Genomic DNA, 12106 nt, shown 5'->3' with positions numbered 1-12106 from the left:
TGGGAATTATTCTTATGCATGCCTAAAATAGATGAATTTTATATTTCTTTAAGGGTGAAATTCACCTCCTGTAGAGGTCCACCACAAGGCCTATGCACTGCTCAAACCCCACTGCAAAGTTCTGTGATGAATGTGAGATGCATGGTGAATACTGATCTGTACCCAAAAATGTGGTTTATGTACTAGATTTCTGAGATGGTATGTTGGCTTGTTAGAGGGGAGCAGATGGTTTCAACACAATCCTCCACAGGTAGATACAATCACAAGCTATTAAGGCAAAATGGGTCTAACTGCCGAGCATTAGAGCAGCCATCATGGGAGGCATTCTCCTAGATGGCCTGGCTGTCTGAGGTAGAAGGAAGACTGAGCTGTGTAACACACTCCAAATAGAGCTTACGTAGTGCTCTGCCTTGTGCTGGCCCTCTGCATTTTGGCCAAATTGAAAAAAACAGATCAATACATCTGAGAAAACCAAAACACCTGGGCTCAGGCCTGAAGCTCTTACTTATGAGAGTAGCCCTTACTTATGCAGGTATTCCACTGACTTCAATGGATGGCAGATTTGACATATTTTTGGCAACTAGCTTTTTTTTTAAAGCATTTGTTTTCTTAAAGTATTTTAATATTATGAGCATCAGGATATATACTCACATTTCTGAACGTTTGTGCCTGTGGTATAGGTAATTGTACATATCAGTACGCGTTTTCTCCACGTGGTTGCCTCCTTTGTGCTCACCAGTTTGCAAATGCAAATGTATTTTTGTGCATGCGGTGGGTTCATGTGCAAATTTTATAGGCACAGTTTAGACACCAACTTTTAAACATCTTCCCCACAGAGGTTACTGGTGAAATCTCCCAGCTCTCATTGGATTTTTGTGAGTAGTACGGTAGACAGAATCCATCTAAATCCTCTCTTCAAACAACATGGATCTTGCTCTGTGGACTGGTCCATTTTAGGGTGGAGGTAGGGAAATTTAAACATACCTATGGTGAATGTCCAGTCAGTTAGCTCCATATATGGAGATAAATTTAAACACACTATTTGTTTTGATTGCCAAGTACAATACATTTTATTATTCCTTAGTTTGAATTTATACAGGACTAAAACTATGAGAGCCAGATCCTCAGTTGGTGTAAATCAGTGACTCAGTTGGTGTAACCAGGAGATATTCAAAGACCTGAAACTCAAAAAAGAGTCATACAAAAGTGGAAACTAGGTGAAATTACAGAGGATGAATATTAAAAAAAAACAACAGAAGCACGAAGGGACAAAATTAGAAAGGCCAACCCCCTCTCCCCGCCACCAAGATTAATCTAGCTAGAGACATAAAGAGTAGCAAGAAAACATTTTACAAATATATGAGAAGCAAGAAGATGACCAAGGACAGGTGAGGCCTATTACTCAATGACGAAGGAAAGATAATAACAGAAAACACAGTAATGTCTGAAGTGTTAACTGCCTTTTTTTGTTTATATTTTCACCAAAAAAATTAGCAGTGATGGGATAACATAGTGAACATCTGTGTAAATGGGGTAGGATCTGAGGCTAAAATAAGGAAAGAACAAGTTAAATGTCTTCAAGATGGCAGGGCCTGATGAAATACATCATAGAATACTTAAGAAACTGGCTGAAGATATTGCTGAGCCATTAGCAATTCTCTCTGAGAACTCAGGGAAGATGGGAGAGATCCCAGTGGCCTGGAAAAGGGCAAATATAGTACCTATCTATAAAAAGGGGAATAAGAACAACCCAGGGAATTATAGACCAGTCAGCTTAATTTTGGTACCTGGAAAGATAAAGGAGCAAATAATTAAACAATTTGCAAGCACCTAGAAAAAATAAGGTGATAAGTAGCAGTCAATCTGAATTTGTGAAGAAAAAATTACATCAACCTAAAATCCTTCTTTGACAAGGTAACAACTCTTGTAGATAGTGTGGACACAGCAGATGTGATATATCTTGATTTTAGTAAGACTTTTGATACTGTCTCACATGACCTTCTCATAAGAAAACTAGAGATATATAGCCTAGATGAACCTACTATAAAGCAGGGCTATCCAGAGGATTCAGAGGGCCTGGGGCAAAGCAATTTCGGGGACCTCTTCCATAAAAAAAAGTTGCATTACTATAGAATACTATATTCTCATGGGGGGCCCCTGCAGGGCCTGGGACAAATTGCCTCACTTGCTCCCCCCTCTGCTATAAGGTGGGTGCACAACTGGTTGGAAAAGCGTATACAGAGAATATTTATCAATAGTTCACATTTGAGCTGGAAGGGCATATTGAATGGGATCCTGCAGGAATCTGTTCTGGGTCTGGTTTTATTCAATATCTTCATAAATGGTTTGGATAATGGCATAGAGAGTACACTTATAAAATTTGTTGACAATACCAAGCTGGAAGGAGTGCAAGTGCTTTGGAGGACAGGATTAGAATTCAAAATGATCTTGACAAACGAGAGAAATGGTCTGAAATAAACAGGATGAAATTCAGTAAAGACATATGCAAAGTACTATCTTTAGGAAGGAATAATCAATTGCACAAATACAAAATGGACATAACTGTGTAGGAACATACTGCAGAAAAGGATCTAGGGGTTATGTGGCATCACAAATGAAATATGAGTGAACCATGTAATATTGTTGCAAAAAACCTGAACATCATGCTGGGATGTATTAGCAGGAGTGTTGTAAGCAAGACACGAGAAGTAATTCTTCCCTTCTGCTCAGCACTGATAAAGCCTCAGCTGGAGTATGGTGTCCAGTTCTGGGCACCACACTCTGAAAAGATGTGGACAAATTGGAGAAAGTCCATAGGAGAGTAACAAAAATGATTAAAGCTCTAGAAAACATGACCTACGAGGAAAGATTGAAAAGATTGGGTTTGTTTAGTCAGGAGAGGAGTAGACTAAGGGGGGAGGTGAAAACAGTTTTCAGGAACCTAAAAGGTTGTTATAAAGAAGAGGGTGCAAAATTGTTCTCCTTAACCACTGAGGACAGAAGTAATGGGCTTAAGTCACAGCAAGGGAGATTTAGGTTACACTTTAGGAAAAACTTCCTAACTATAAAGGTAGTTAAGCACTGGAATAAATTGCCTACGGAGGTTGTGGAATCTCCGTCACTGTAGGTTTTTAAGAACAGATTAGACAAACACCTTCCAGGGATGGTCTAGATCAGGGGTTGGCAACCTCTGGCATGGGACTCGCCAGGGTAAGCACCCTGGCGGGCTGGGCCAATTTGTTCATCTGCTGCGTCAGCAGGTTCAGCTGATTGGGGCCCCCACTTGCCGCGGTTCACCATCTCAGGCCAATAGGGGTGGTGGGAAGTGCCGCAGGCTGAGGGATGTGCTGGCCGTGGCTTCCCGCCGCCCCTATTGGCCTGGGACGGCGAACAGCGGCCAGTGGGAGCAGGGGCGGCTCTAGACATTTAGTTGCCCCAAGCAGGGCAGCATGCTGCGGGGGGCGCTCTGCCGGTCGCTGGGAGGGCGGCAGGCGGCTCCGGTGGACCTCCCGCAGGCGTGCCTGCAGAGGGTCCGCTGGTCCTGTGGTCTGCTGGTCCTGCGGCTTTGGTGGACCTCCCGCAGGAACGCCTGTGGGCGGTCTACCGGAGCCGCGGGACCAGCGGACCCTCCGCAGCCACACCTGCAGGAGGTCCACCGGAGCCACCCTTCTGGCGACCGGCAGAGCGCCCCCGCGGCATGCCGTCCCAAGCACTTGCTTGGCATGTTGGGGCCTGGAGCCGCCCCTGAGTGGGAGCTGCGGTCGGCCAAACCTGCCGATGCAGCAGATAAACAAACTGGCCTGGCCTGCCAGGGTGCTTACCTTGGAGAGCCGCGTGCCAGAGGTTGCCGACCCCTGGTTTAGATAATACTTAGTCCTGCCTCAGTGCAGGGTTCTGAGGTCCCTTCCAATTCTACATTTCTATGAGTTTACGTAAAATGGCTTCCCTCAGACTCAAAAAGTAGTTCAGTCACAGTTACATGAAAAATTGTAACTCTGAAAAGAGGGTCCTCTTATCTTTGGTTTGCCTCCTTAAGTTAAAACACTGAGATTCAGTAGTCAGACACATTATTATTTGTTTTATTGATCGTATTTGCCCTGCACAAGTATTGATGTACCATTGACTAAACTCCCAAAGACCTGCCCCAGCATGTACTCAGGTTCAGTGTATATCTTGGAAAGAATTATTAGGGGGAAGTCTCTTTTCTGGTTGTTACAAATCCCTGGTCAGGAATCTGTAGGCAATATCACCAGGACAGTAGAACAGAAAAGTTCTAGTTTTAATGAAAAACTGTACCCATGTCAAATTTTTAAAAGTCAATTTCAGAACCATCTTCTTGATTTAATTAGATCTGAAAAAAATTGCGACTGGTGTAAAACACTCTTAATTCATGTTAAAATAATGCAAAAGTTGTCAAATTAATTTTGAATTCAGCAAATTCATTTTAAGTCTGAGAATATGCATGAGCAATTTCAGTCCAGAAGGTAATATTTAGGGAAGCGATAAGCACCTGAAAATTGGGACTTATAATGGAAATGCCTTCTAGTCCATAACTTCAGAGTTGCTAATTTGACACAATAATATAATTCTATTTATTCCTGCTGAGAGATACTACTTACCTTTTGGAATGCCATTAAGGAAAAATGGGTACAGTTTTAAGTCATGCGGGAAGATTATATCTTTCCCAAGATGTTCCATTTGTATGGAACTTAAATATTTCAGAGAATGCTCCAAATTCATATAATGTTCTTGACATTCTTCTTCACAGTGTTTACGCCATGACCTTTACATTAGTAGATACATGTGCAAAAGTATATGTATCCAGCCATCTGTTTAGTGGTTCCACATATGAAGAGGCTGCTGCGCAACACTTATTCTACCTAAAGGCTCAAATAACTGGCCTTCATTTAAATCAGTTTCAGGATGGATGGATTGGATTTATAATAGTGCACTGTGCTAAAATATCCCCTTCTTCAGTGGACTCAATTAGTTCTAATGCAGAAAAGATTAGATACTATTTGCAGAGTGGTGGCCTGACCAGTGCCCACTGAAGTCAACAGAAAGTCATCTTGGAGAAATTGGTGGCTCTTTCGTTATCTTTTTCAGCCCTAAAGAGTAACTCTATACAGCAAGTGACAGGCCGCAGCAGTGAGTCTCTGAGCCCAGGTCAACAGACTCGGGCTTGCACTCCATGCTAAAAATAGCCATGTAGATGTTACAGCTCAGGCTGGAGTATAGGCTCTGAGGTCTGGGGAGGAGGCTATTTTTAGCACTGCTATTTTCAGCACAATAGTGAAAGCCCGCATTTGTCAACGGGCTCAGAGACTCGCAGCCACGGGCTGTGTAGACATACCCCCAAATTCTTCATGTACATTGCTTATCTGAAATAATCACTGCAGATTCCCTGGTAGAATCTGGCCCCAGAAATTCTATATAATCCTGGATAAAATTAACTCCTAGAGGGAACATTAGTGAGTGTAAGCGGGTGGCTTGCCCTGTGCAGGCTGGAGGGCCTGGGGCTCAGGGCCAGATTAACCTTGTGTAGGCCTGGTGCCAAACATATTTGTGGGACCCCCTGGGGATAGTGGAGCATGGCGTGGGGAAGTCGGTCCCTAGAGCGAGGGGATGGCTAGGGGCAATGGGCCATGGGACAGTAGGGGTGGCCCCACTCCGCCCAGCCCAGTGCGATGGCACTGTTTACAAACTGGCAGTTGCCAGATACACCATGGCCCACCCAGCCCTGTGCTGCCAGCATGCCTCTTCCTCTCAGGGCCACCCAGAGGATTCAGGGGGCCTGGGGCAAAGCGGGGGAGCTGCGGCGCTTGTACTCACCTGGCGGTGGTCCAGGTCTTCAGCAGCATTTTGGTAGTGGGGGGCCCTTCAGTCACTCCGCATCTTTGGCAGCATTGAAGGGCCCCCCGCCGCTGAAATGCCGGCTGAAGACCTGGACCGCCGCAGGGCCAGGGCTCACAGGGCCCCTGTGGGGCCCAGAGAAAATTGCCCTACTTGCCTTCCCCCCCCGGGTGGCCCTGCTTCCTCTTGGGGTCGGGCCTGGAGCATGCCCCATGGGTTCCCTGGCCAAACACACCCCTGCTCCCTATGCCCAGTATCCCCTGGACCTGCTATGCCCATTTGTGGTGCCCTTCCACATATCCCCCACCACAAATGCACAGTGCCCTGCACATCACCACTCTGCCCAGTGCACCCGCACCCGCACCTAGGGTTACCAGATAGCAACTATGAAAAAACGGGATTGGGTGGTGGGGGATAATAGGTGCCTATATAAGAAAAAGTCCCAAACCATGTGACTGTCCCTTTAAAAATGGGACATCTGGTCACCCTACCCACATCTTTTGGCTGGGTGGTGATGGGGGACTTCAACTATCCAGATGATTTGGTGGTGATGGGGGACTTCAACTATCCAGATATATGTTGGGAAAATAACACTGCGGGGCACAGACTATCCAATAAGTTCCTGGACTGCATTGCAGAACTTGTTATTCAAAGTTGAAAATACTGGGGAAGATCAGACTTGATTTTAACAAAATAGGGAGAACTCGTTAGAATTTAAAGTAGAAGAGCTTGGTGAAATTGATCATGAAATCATAGGTTTGCAATTCTAAGAAGGTGGAAGGAGACAGCAAAATAGAGACATCGATTCAGGAGGCAGATTTTGTAAGGCTCAGGAGCTGATAGGTAAGTCCCATGAGATCAAGACTGAGGGACAAAAACAAACTGAGGAGAGTTTGCAGTTCTTCAAAGGCACTATAAGGGCCAAAGAAGCTATTCCGAAATGGGTAGCAAAGATAGAAATGTGGCAAAAAGACACTTGTTAACCACGAATCTGCATACCTACAAAATAAAGGATCAGATAAAAAATAACTACGTCCAGATTACAAGGACGAATATAGGAAATAACACGGGAAGCAGGCAAGATTAGAAAGGCAAGCACAAAATGAGCTCAAACTAGTATGGAATAAAGGGAAACAAGAAAACTTTTTATCAATATTTAGAAGTCAAGAGAAGACCAACAGCGTATAGGCACTGCTCATGAAAGGAACAACGACAGAAACTTGAAAAAGAGATGCTAATGACTTCCTCTGTTCGTCTCACTGAAGTCTGAAGAAGGTCCTACAAGTGAATGCTTATGAGGAGGTAGGTTTAGAAGATAAAATAAAAAGAACAATTAGAAAAGTTAGATGCTGCAAGTCACCAAGGCGATGAAATCATCTAAAATACTCAAGAGTTAATCGAGGAATATCGGGCCTTTAGCTATTATCTTGGATAGTCTGGCGAGACGGAAGATCGAAGACTGGAAAAAGGCAAATACAGTGCCATCTAGAAAAAGGAAAATAAAACAACCCAGAAAACTACAGACAGTTAGTAACTCTGTGCCAGGGATAATGGAGCAGTAATTAAAGAAATCATTCGCAAACAGTGGAAGGTGTTGGTGATAGGATAACCAGCATGTTTTGAAAGAAACAAATGTGTCAAGAAATCTGAGAGCTTTCTTTATATGGATAATAGCTTTGGATAAGAGAGGGTGATTGTATACCAAGACTTTAGTAAGGCATTTGATACGGTCTCGAGAATATTTTATCAAAAAACTCAATACAATAGATTGGGGCTACATAAGGTGGGCATAACTGATGGATAACCGTACTCAAGAGAGTGGGGGGGGGGGGGGGGTTATCAATGCCTCCATCTCATTGGAAAGGATATAACAAGTTGGATTCCAAGGTCTTTTTGACAGCTCTGTGCAATATCTTCATCAACGATTAGATGATTGAATAGAAAAAGCTTTATAAGTTGTGGACGTACCAATTGAGGATGTGCAATCTTTGGAGTACAGTCAAAATTCAAACTTGATCTGGCAAATTGGAGAATGTCTGAAGTAAACTGATGAGTTCAATAAAGACAAATGCAAATTGACATCACTTAGAATGAAAACGTTTCACACATACAGTCTGGGAAGATACTGGTCTAGAGCAGTATGCAGAAAGAGATCTAGGGTCATAGTTGGACCACAGCTACATATGAGTCAAACAGTTTGATACTGGCAAAAAAAGCAAAATCGATTCTGGATGCATTAAAGTGTGTTGTAAACGAGACACAGAAGGCATATCTTCCGCGTACTCTTGCATGGTAGCATCTCAGCTGCGATATGCGTCCTGCGGACCACATTTCAAGAAAGAGTGAGAGAATGGAGAGTCAGAGAGACAACAAAGAATGATTAAAGGTCTTGGAGAAATGCTAAGAGAAGCTGAAAGAATTGGTTGTTTTAGTTGAAAGAGAAAACCTGAAGACATGATACAGTTTTTAGTATAAAGGTTCTCGGAGGAGGGGAGGAAAACTTGTCCACCTTAGCTTCATATGATAGAACAGAAAGCAATGGGCTTAAACTGCAGCAGGGAGATTTAGTCTTAACATTAAGAAAAGTTCAACTGCAGGGTGGGTAAAAACGAATAATTGCTAGGTTGTGAATCTCCGGCTCTGGAGATTAAGAGTACGTTAGATAATGTCTAATCAGGGATGGTCTAGACAGTATTTGGTCCTGCCATGAGGGCAGGGGACTGGACTCGATGACCTCTTGAGGTCCCTTCCAGTCCTAGAGTCTATGAATCTATGAATCTATGAATCATAACTACCGAGCACCACCCCACAACCCGACCACAACTGTCCAGCACCCACACAGAACCCCCATTTCCTAGCACCCCAAAACACATAAACCTCCCCCACTGCCCAGCACCCCCACCCCCTCACAGCCCAGCACCCCCCACTAGCTCACCAGACACAGACTCTCCTCACACCCCACCCTCTGGCTGAACTCACTGCTGCTGGGAGGTGACTGTGTCGGCTGGGCTGAACCGGCAGTGTGGCCGAGGCTGGTCCAGTTCCCGGGATGGGAAATTGCTCTGGCTCCTTGGGAGCAGTGTGATCACCCAGGCGAGGTCCTGCCCCTGCCCTGGGCAGCCTTTCAGGACCTTCTTGCCTGGAGGGACCCAGCCATACCCCCCACATTGCCCCTTCTCCCCTATGCTGGCCGAGAGTGGAAAAAACCAGAGCTGCACCGGGGTCTGGCCAGGAGGCGGAGAGAAGGTGGGTGGGGACAAGTGGCAGAGAGGAGCCAGCGGGCTGGCGGAGCCTCAGGGCTCAGTGCAAATGGAGCAGGCCAGGCTGAGGCCCCTTCTGAGTGTGGGCCCAGCACCTCGGCACCATTGTAAACCTGGTATTGCTGGGGCAGCCAACCCTGATTACTGAAAGAAACACACCTGACCAGGGATCAGGTAATTCCCCTATAAAAAGTAGCTGAAAGCTGAACTCAAGGAGAGCAAAGACTGCTGGGAGTGAGGAGACTCCAGCAGAGTCCAGGGATTTCTGACTATGGTTTATCTACACCAGTGGTGCCCAACCTTATTACACAGGAGTGCCACATAAACCTTATCTGGGCCAAACATAGTCTACATATTTTAATAGGATTTGAAGTCATCCATATTGATTTATAGTCGAAGTTCAGCTTGTTTTGTGTGTATTTAGATAGGTTGTTTCTGTGTACAGTTTTGTCTATTTACACACTTGTGTAAACTAAAATGATGTAAACGTGATGACAAAACGCTAATGAATCGGCTGTTAGTATATTGCAGGAATTGTCACTCTTTGGCACGCGGCCCGCCAGGGTAAGCCCCCTGGTGGGCCGGACTGGTTTGTTTACCTACTGCATCCGCAGGTTTAGCCGATTGCAGCTACCCCTGGCTGTGGTTCGCCGCTCCAGGCCAACGGGGGCTGTGGGAAGTGACACGGGCCGAGGGATATGCTGGCCATGCTTCCCACCACCCCCATTGGCCTGGAGCAGCGAACCACGGCCAGTGGGAGCCACAGTCGGCTGAATCTGAGGACGTGGTGGGTAAACAAACTGGCCAAATGTTGCTGATCCCTGGTATATTGTGTTGAAGCAAGCTGCAGCCCTTATGAAATACTCTGGTGGGCTGTGTACAGCCCACAGGCCATAGGTTGGGCACCCCGGATCTATACTGCCCAGCAGTGGGGCGTATGAATAGCAATGTGCACCAAGGCTGCACTGTAAGTCACTCGTGGGTGCTGCGGGTGCAACCCATAAGGTTCCTAGTTTGCCTTCATGTAATCTTCTTCAAACAGGACTACATTAATGGGAAGAAGGAACCTTTTTGTTCACACCCCTGGCATCCACCCGGGGGAGTTACAGAGCAGCACTATACTGCAGGGCAGTATAGATGTAGCCCAAGATTCCAGCTAGGAAGTGCTGGCAGTAGCCTGCTAAGGCAGGGGAGACCCTGAGAGAGCAGGGGAAAGACAGCCAAAGTTCTCCAAGCAGAGTGGCTTGGGAGCAGGAAGAGAAATGGTTGTTTGTTGGACTTTAATTTTGGACTCTGAGTTTTATTTTGAGTTTCTTTTGTGAATAAACCTAGGTCCCAACAAGGGGTATTTTGACCCCAGAAAAAGAGTGTGGAGTCTGCATAAAGGGCCGTTGAGGGGGAAACAGGCAGGTGCTGCAGGGTGAACTCTGGCCATAGGGGGTTGCTCACAACGTGGTTGCCCTTGTTATAGTGAGGAATAAAAAAATGAAGATTATGAATGAAATTCTGCCCTTAGTAATGCATAGGTGTAAATGAAGGCAGAATTTCTCAAATTTATATATAAATGCATGTAATAAAGATGTCAAACGTCTGCGATATATGCTAAACTGAACTTGAAAATGTGCTTGTTTTTTTTTTAGGTTAGCCAATATACCAAAGCAATTGAAATGTATGAACAGAAAATCCAAAACCTAACCATCAAGGTGGAACATATGGCGTCGACCAGTGTTTCTTACACTGAGTTGGACTTTCAGTTACTGAAACTGGAAATCAATGAAATGCAGAGACTGGTCACTCAGCTGAAATCCACACTTGTTGGAAGCAATGTGATTGTTGAACAACTATACGTGGAGGTAGAGTATGAGGGTTATTCTGCCATTCAGAAACATTCAGTTCTCTGTTACACCAGCGAAATCTGGAATGTCCCTACTATTGTCAGTGGAGTTATTCTGGATTTAAATCAGTGTAAATTTAAGCAAATCTTGGCTTTAACATGTTTCTTCATATCTGGCAAAAAAATGGCAATTTTTATCATTTGTGTGACTGAAAGTTAAAGTTCTTGGATGCTGCTATATTAAATAAATATGCTGTCTAAATTATTATAATAAATATTAATTTATGGGCACCTATGCTTGAAAGCTTCTATGCTCTAACAAATATAATTAAAACCTTAACTTATTAGGGCAGTGACCCGATTAATATAAAATCAAGAACTGGAAAAGACTCATACCTTCCCAATATTCAATAAATCAAATTTTCAAAATTATCATTCATTCACCTGGAGTGACTAATTGCTTTTGATGGTAAGTAAAATATCATTAGTTTCTTCACTGTCCTTTTCAACATTAAAGGAGTGTGTGAGTAGATTATTTATCTGGGCAGGTAAATTTTCAAGACACGTCTGCAAGGCTGAAATCATTTATAGGTAACAGTTAATAACCGAGTAAGCCTTACTGGACATTTTGAGGTGATCTTAAGCATTATGGATATGACTGAATGCTAAAATCACAAATATTTTCTTCTGGTTACATGCATCCTCACGAGACCTGATGTTTATGCTAAAATATTCTTGGGAACATTTCTTAAAACATGTTCTGCAGCACGTTTTGTGAAGTGATAAATCCAGCCTAAAATGTTGGTGAAATAAAGCTAATGATAATTTAAAGTCATGCTGAATTTTTATTTCTCCAGATTAGGAATCTGACTCTCATGGTAAATGATCTGGAATCACTGGACAAAAACAATATCCTTGCAATCCGTCGAGAAATTGTGACACTGCAGAATCGATTGAAGGAATGTGAGAAGGAGAGAAATCAAACCACTCCACCCTCCTATTTCCCACCAGGTAAGCAATCTGTGCATAAATCACATGAGAAGGGATAGTATAAGTAGGAAGAAGACTGAGTTAAATGAAATGACAATACAGCACAGGTTCTGTAAAATTTGCCAGACATGTACTAACCCTTTCAGCAACAGGCTGGTATGAAAGATAA

The 12106-nt window shown here is 44.2% G+C and overlaps 1 protein-coding gene across 1 annotated transcript in view; it reads left to right on the top strand.

Moving 5' to 3' along the window:
• The window catches only part of OLFM4 (olfactomedin 4), a 36354-nt gene that overhangs the window by 10767 nt on the left and 13481 nt on the right, over nt 1–12106 (top strand). Inside the window, exons 4-5 of the mRNA XM_032783944.2 lie at nt 10754–10966; nt 11805–11958. Of these exons, the coding sequence (XP_032639835.1) occupies nt 10754–10966; nt 11805–11958 (367 nt within the window). The remainder of the gene's footprint in view (nt 1–10753; nt 10967–11804; nt 11959–12106) is intronic.

Source organism: Chelonoidis abingdonii, chromosome 1 (genome assembly GCF_003597395.2).
Source record: "Chelonoidis abingdonii isolate Lonesome George chromosome 1, CheloAbing_2.0, whole genome shotgun sequence".
In the NCBI taxonomy this organism is placed as follows: domain Eukaryota; kingdom Metazoa; phylum Chordata; order Testudines; family Testudinidae; genus Chelonoidis; species Chelonoidis abingdonii.
The sequence above is the reverse complement of the archived record's forward strand: the minus strand, read 5'-3'. Positions and strand labels throughout refer to the sequence as shown.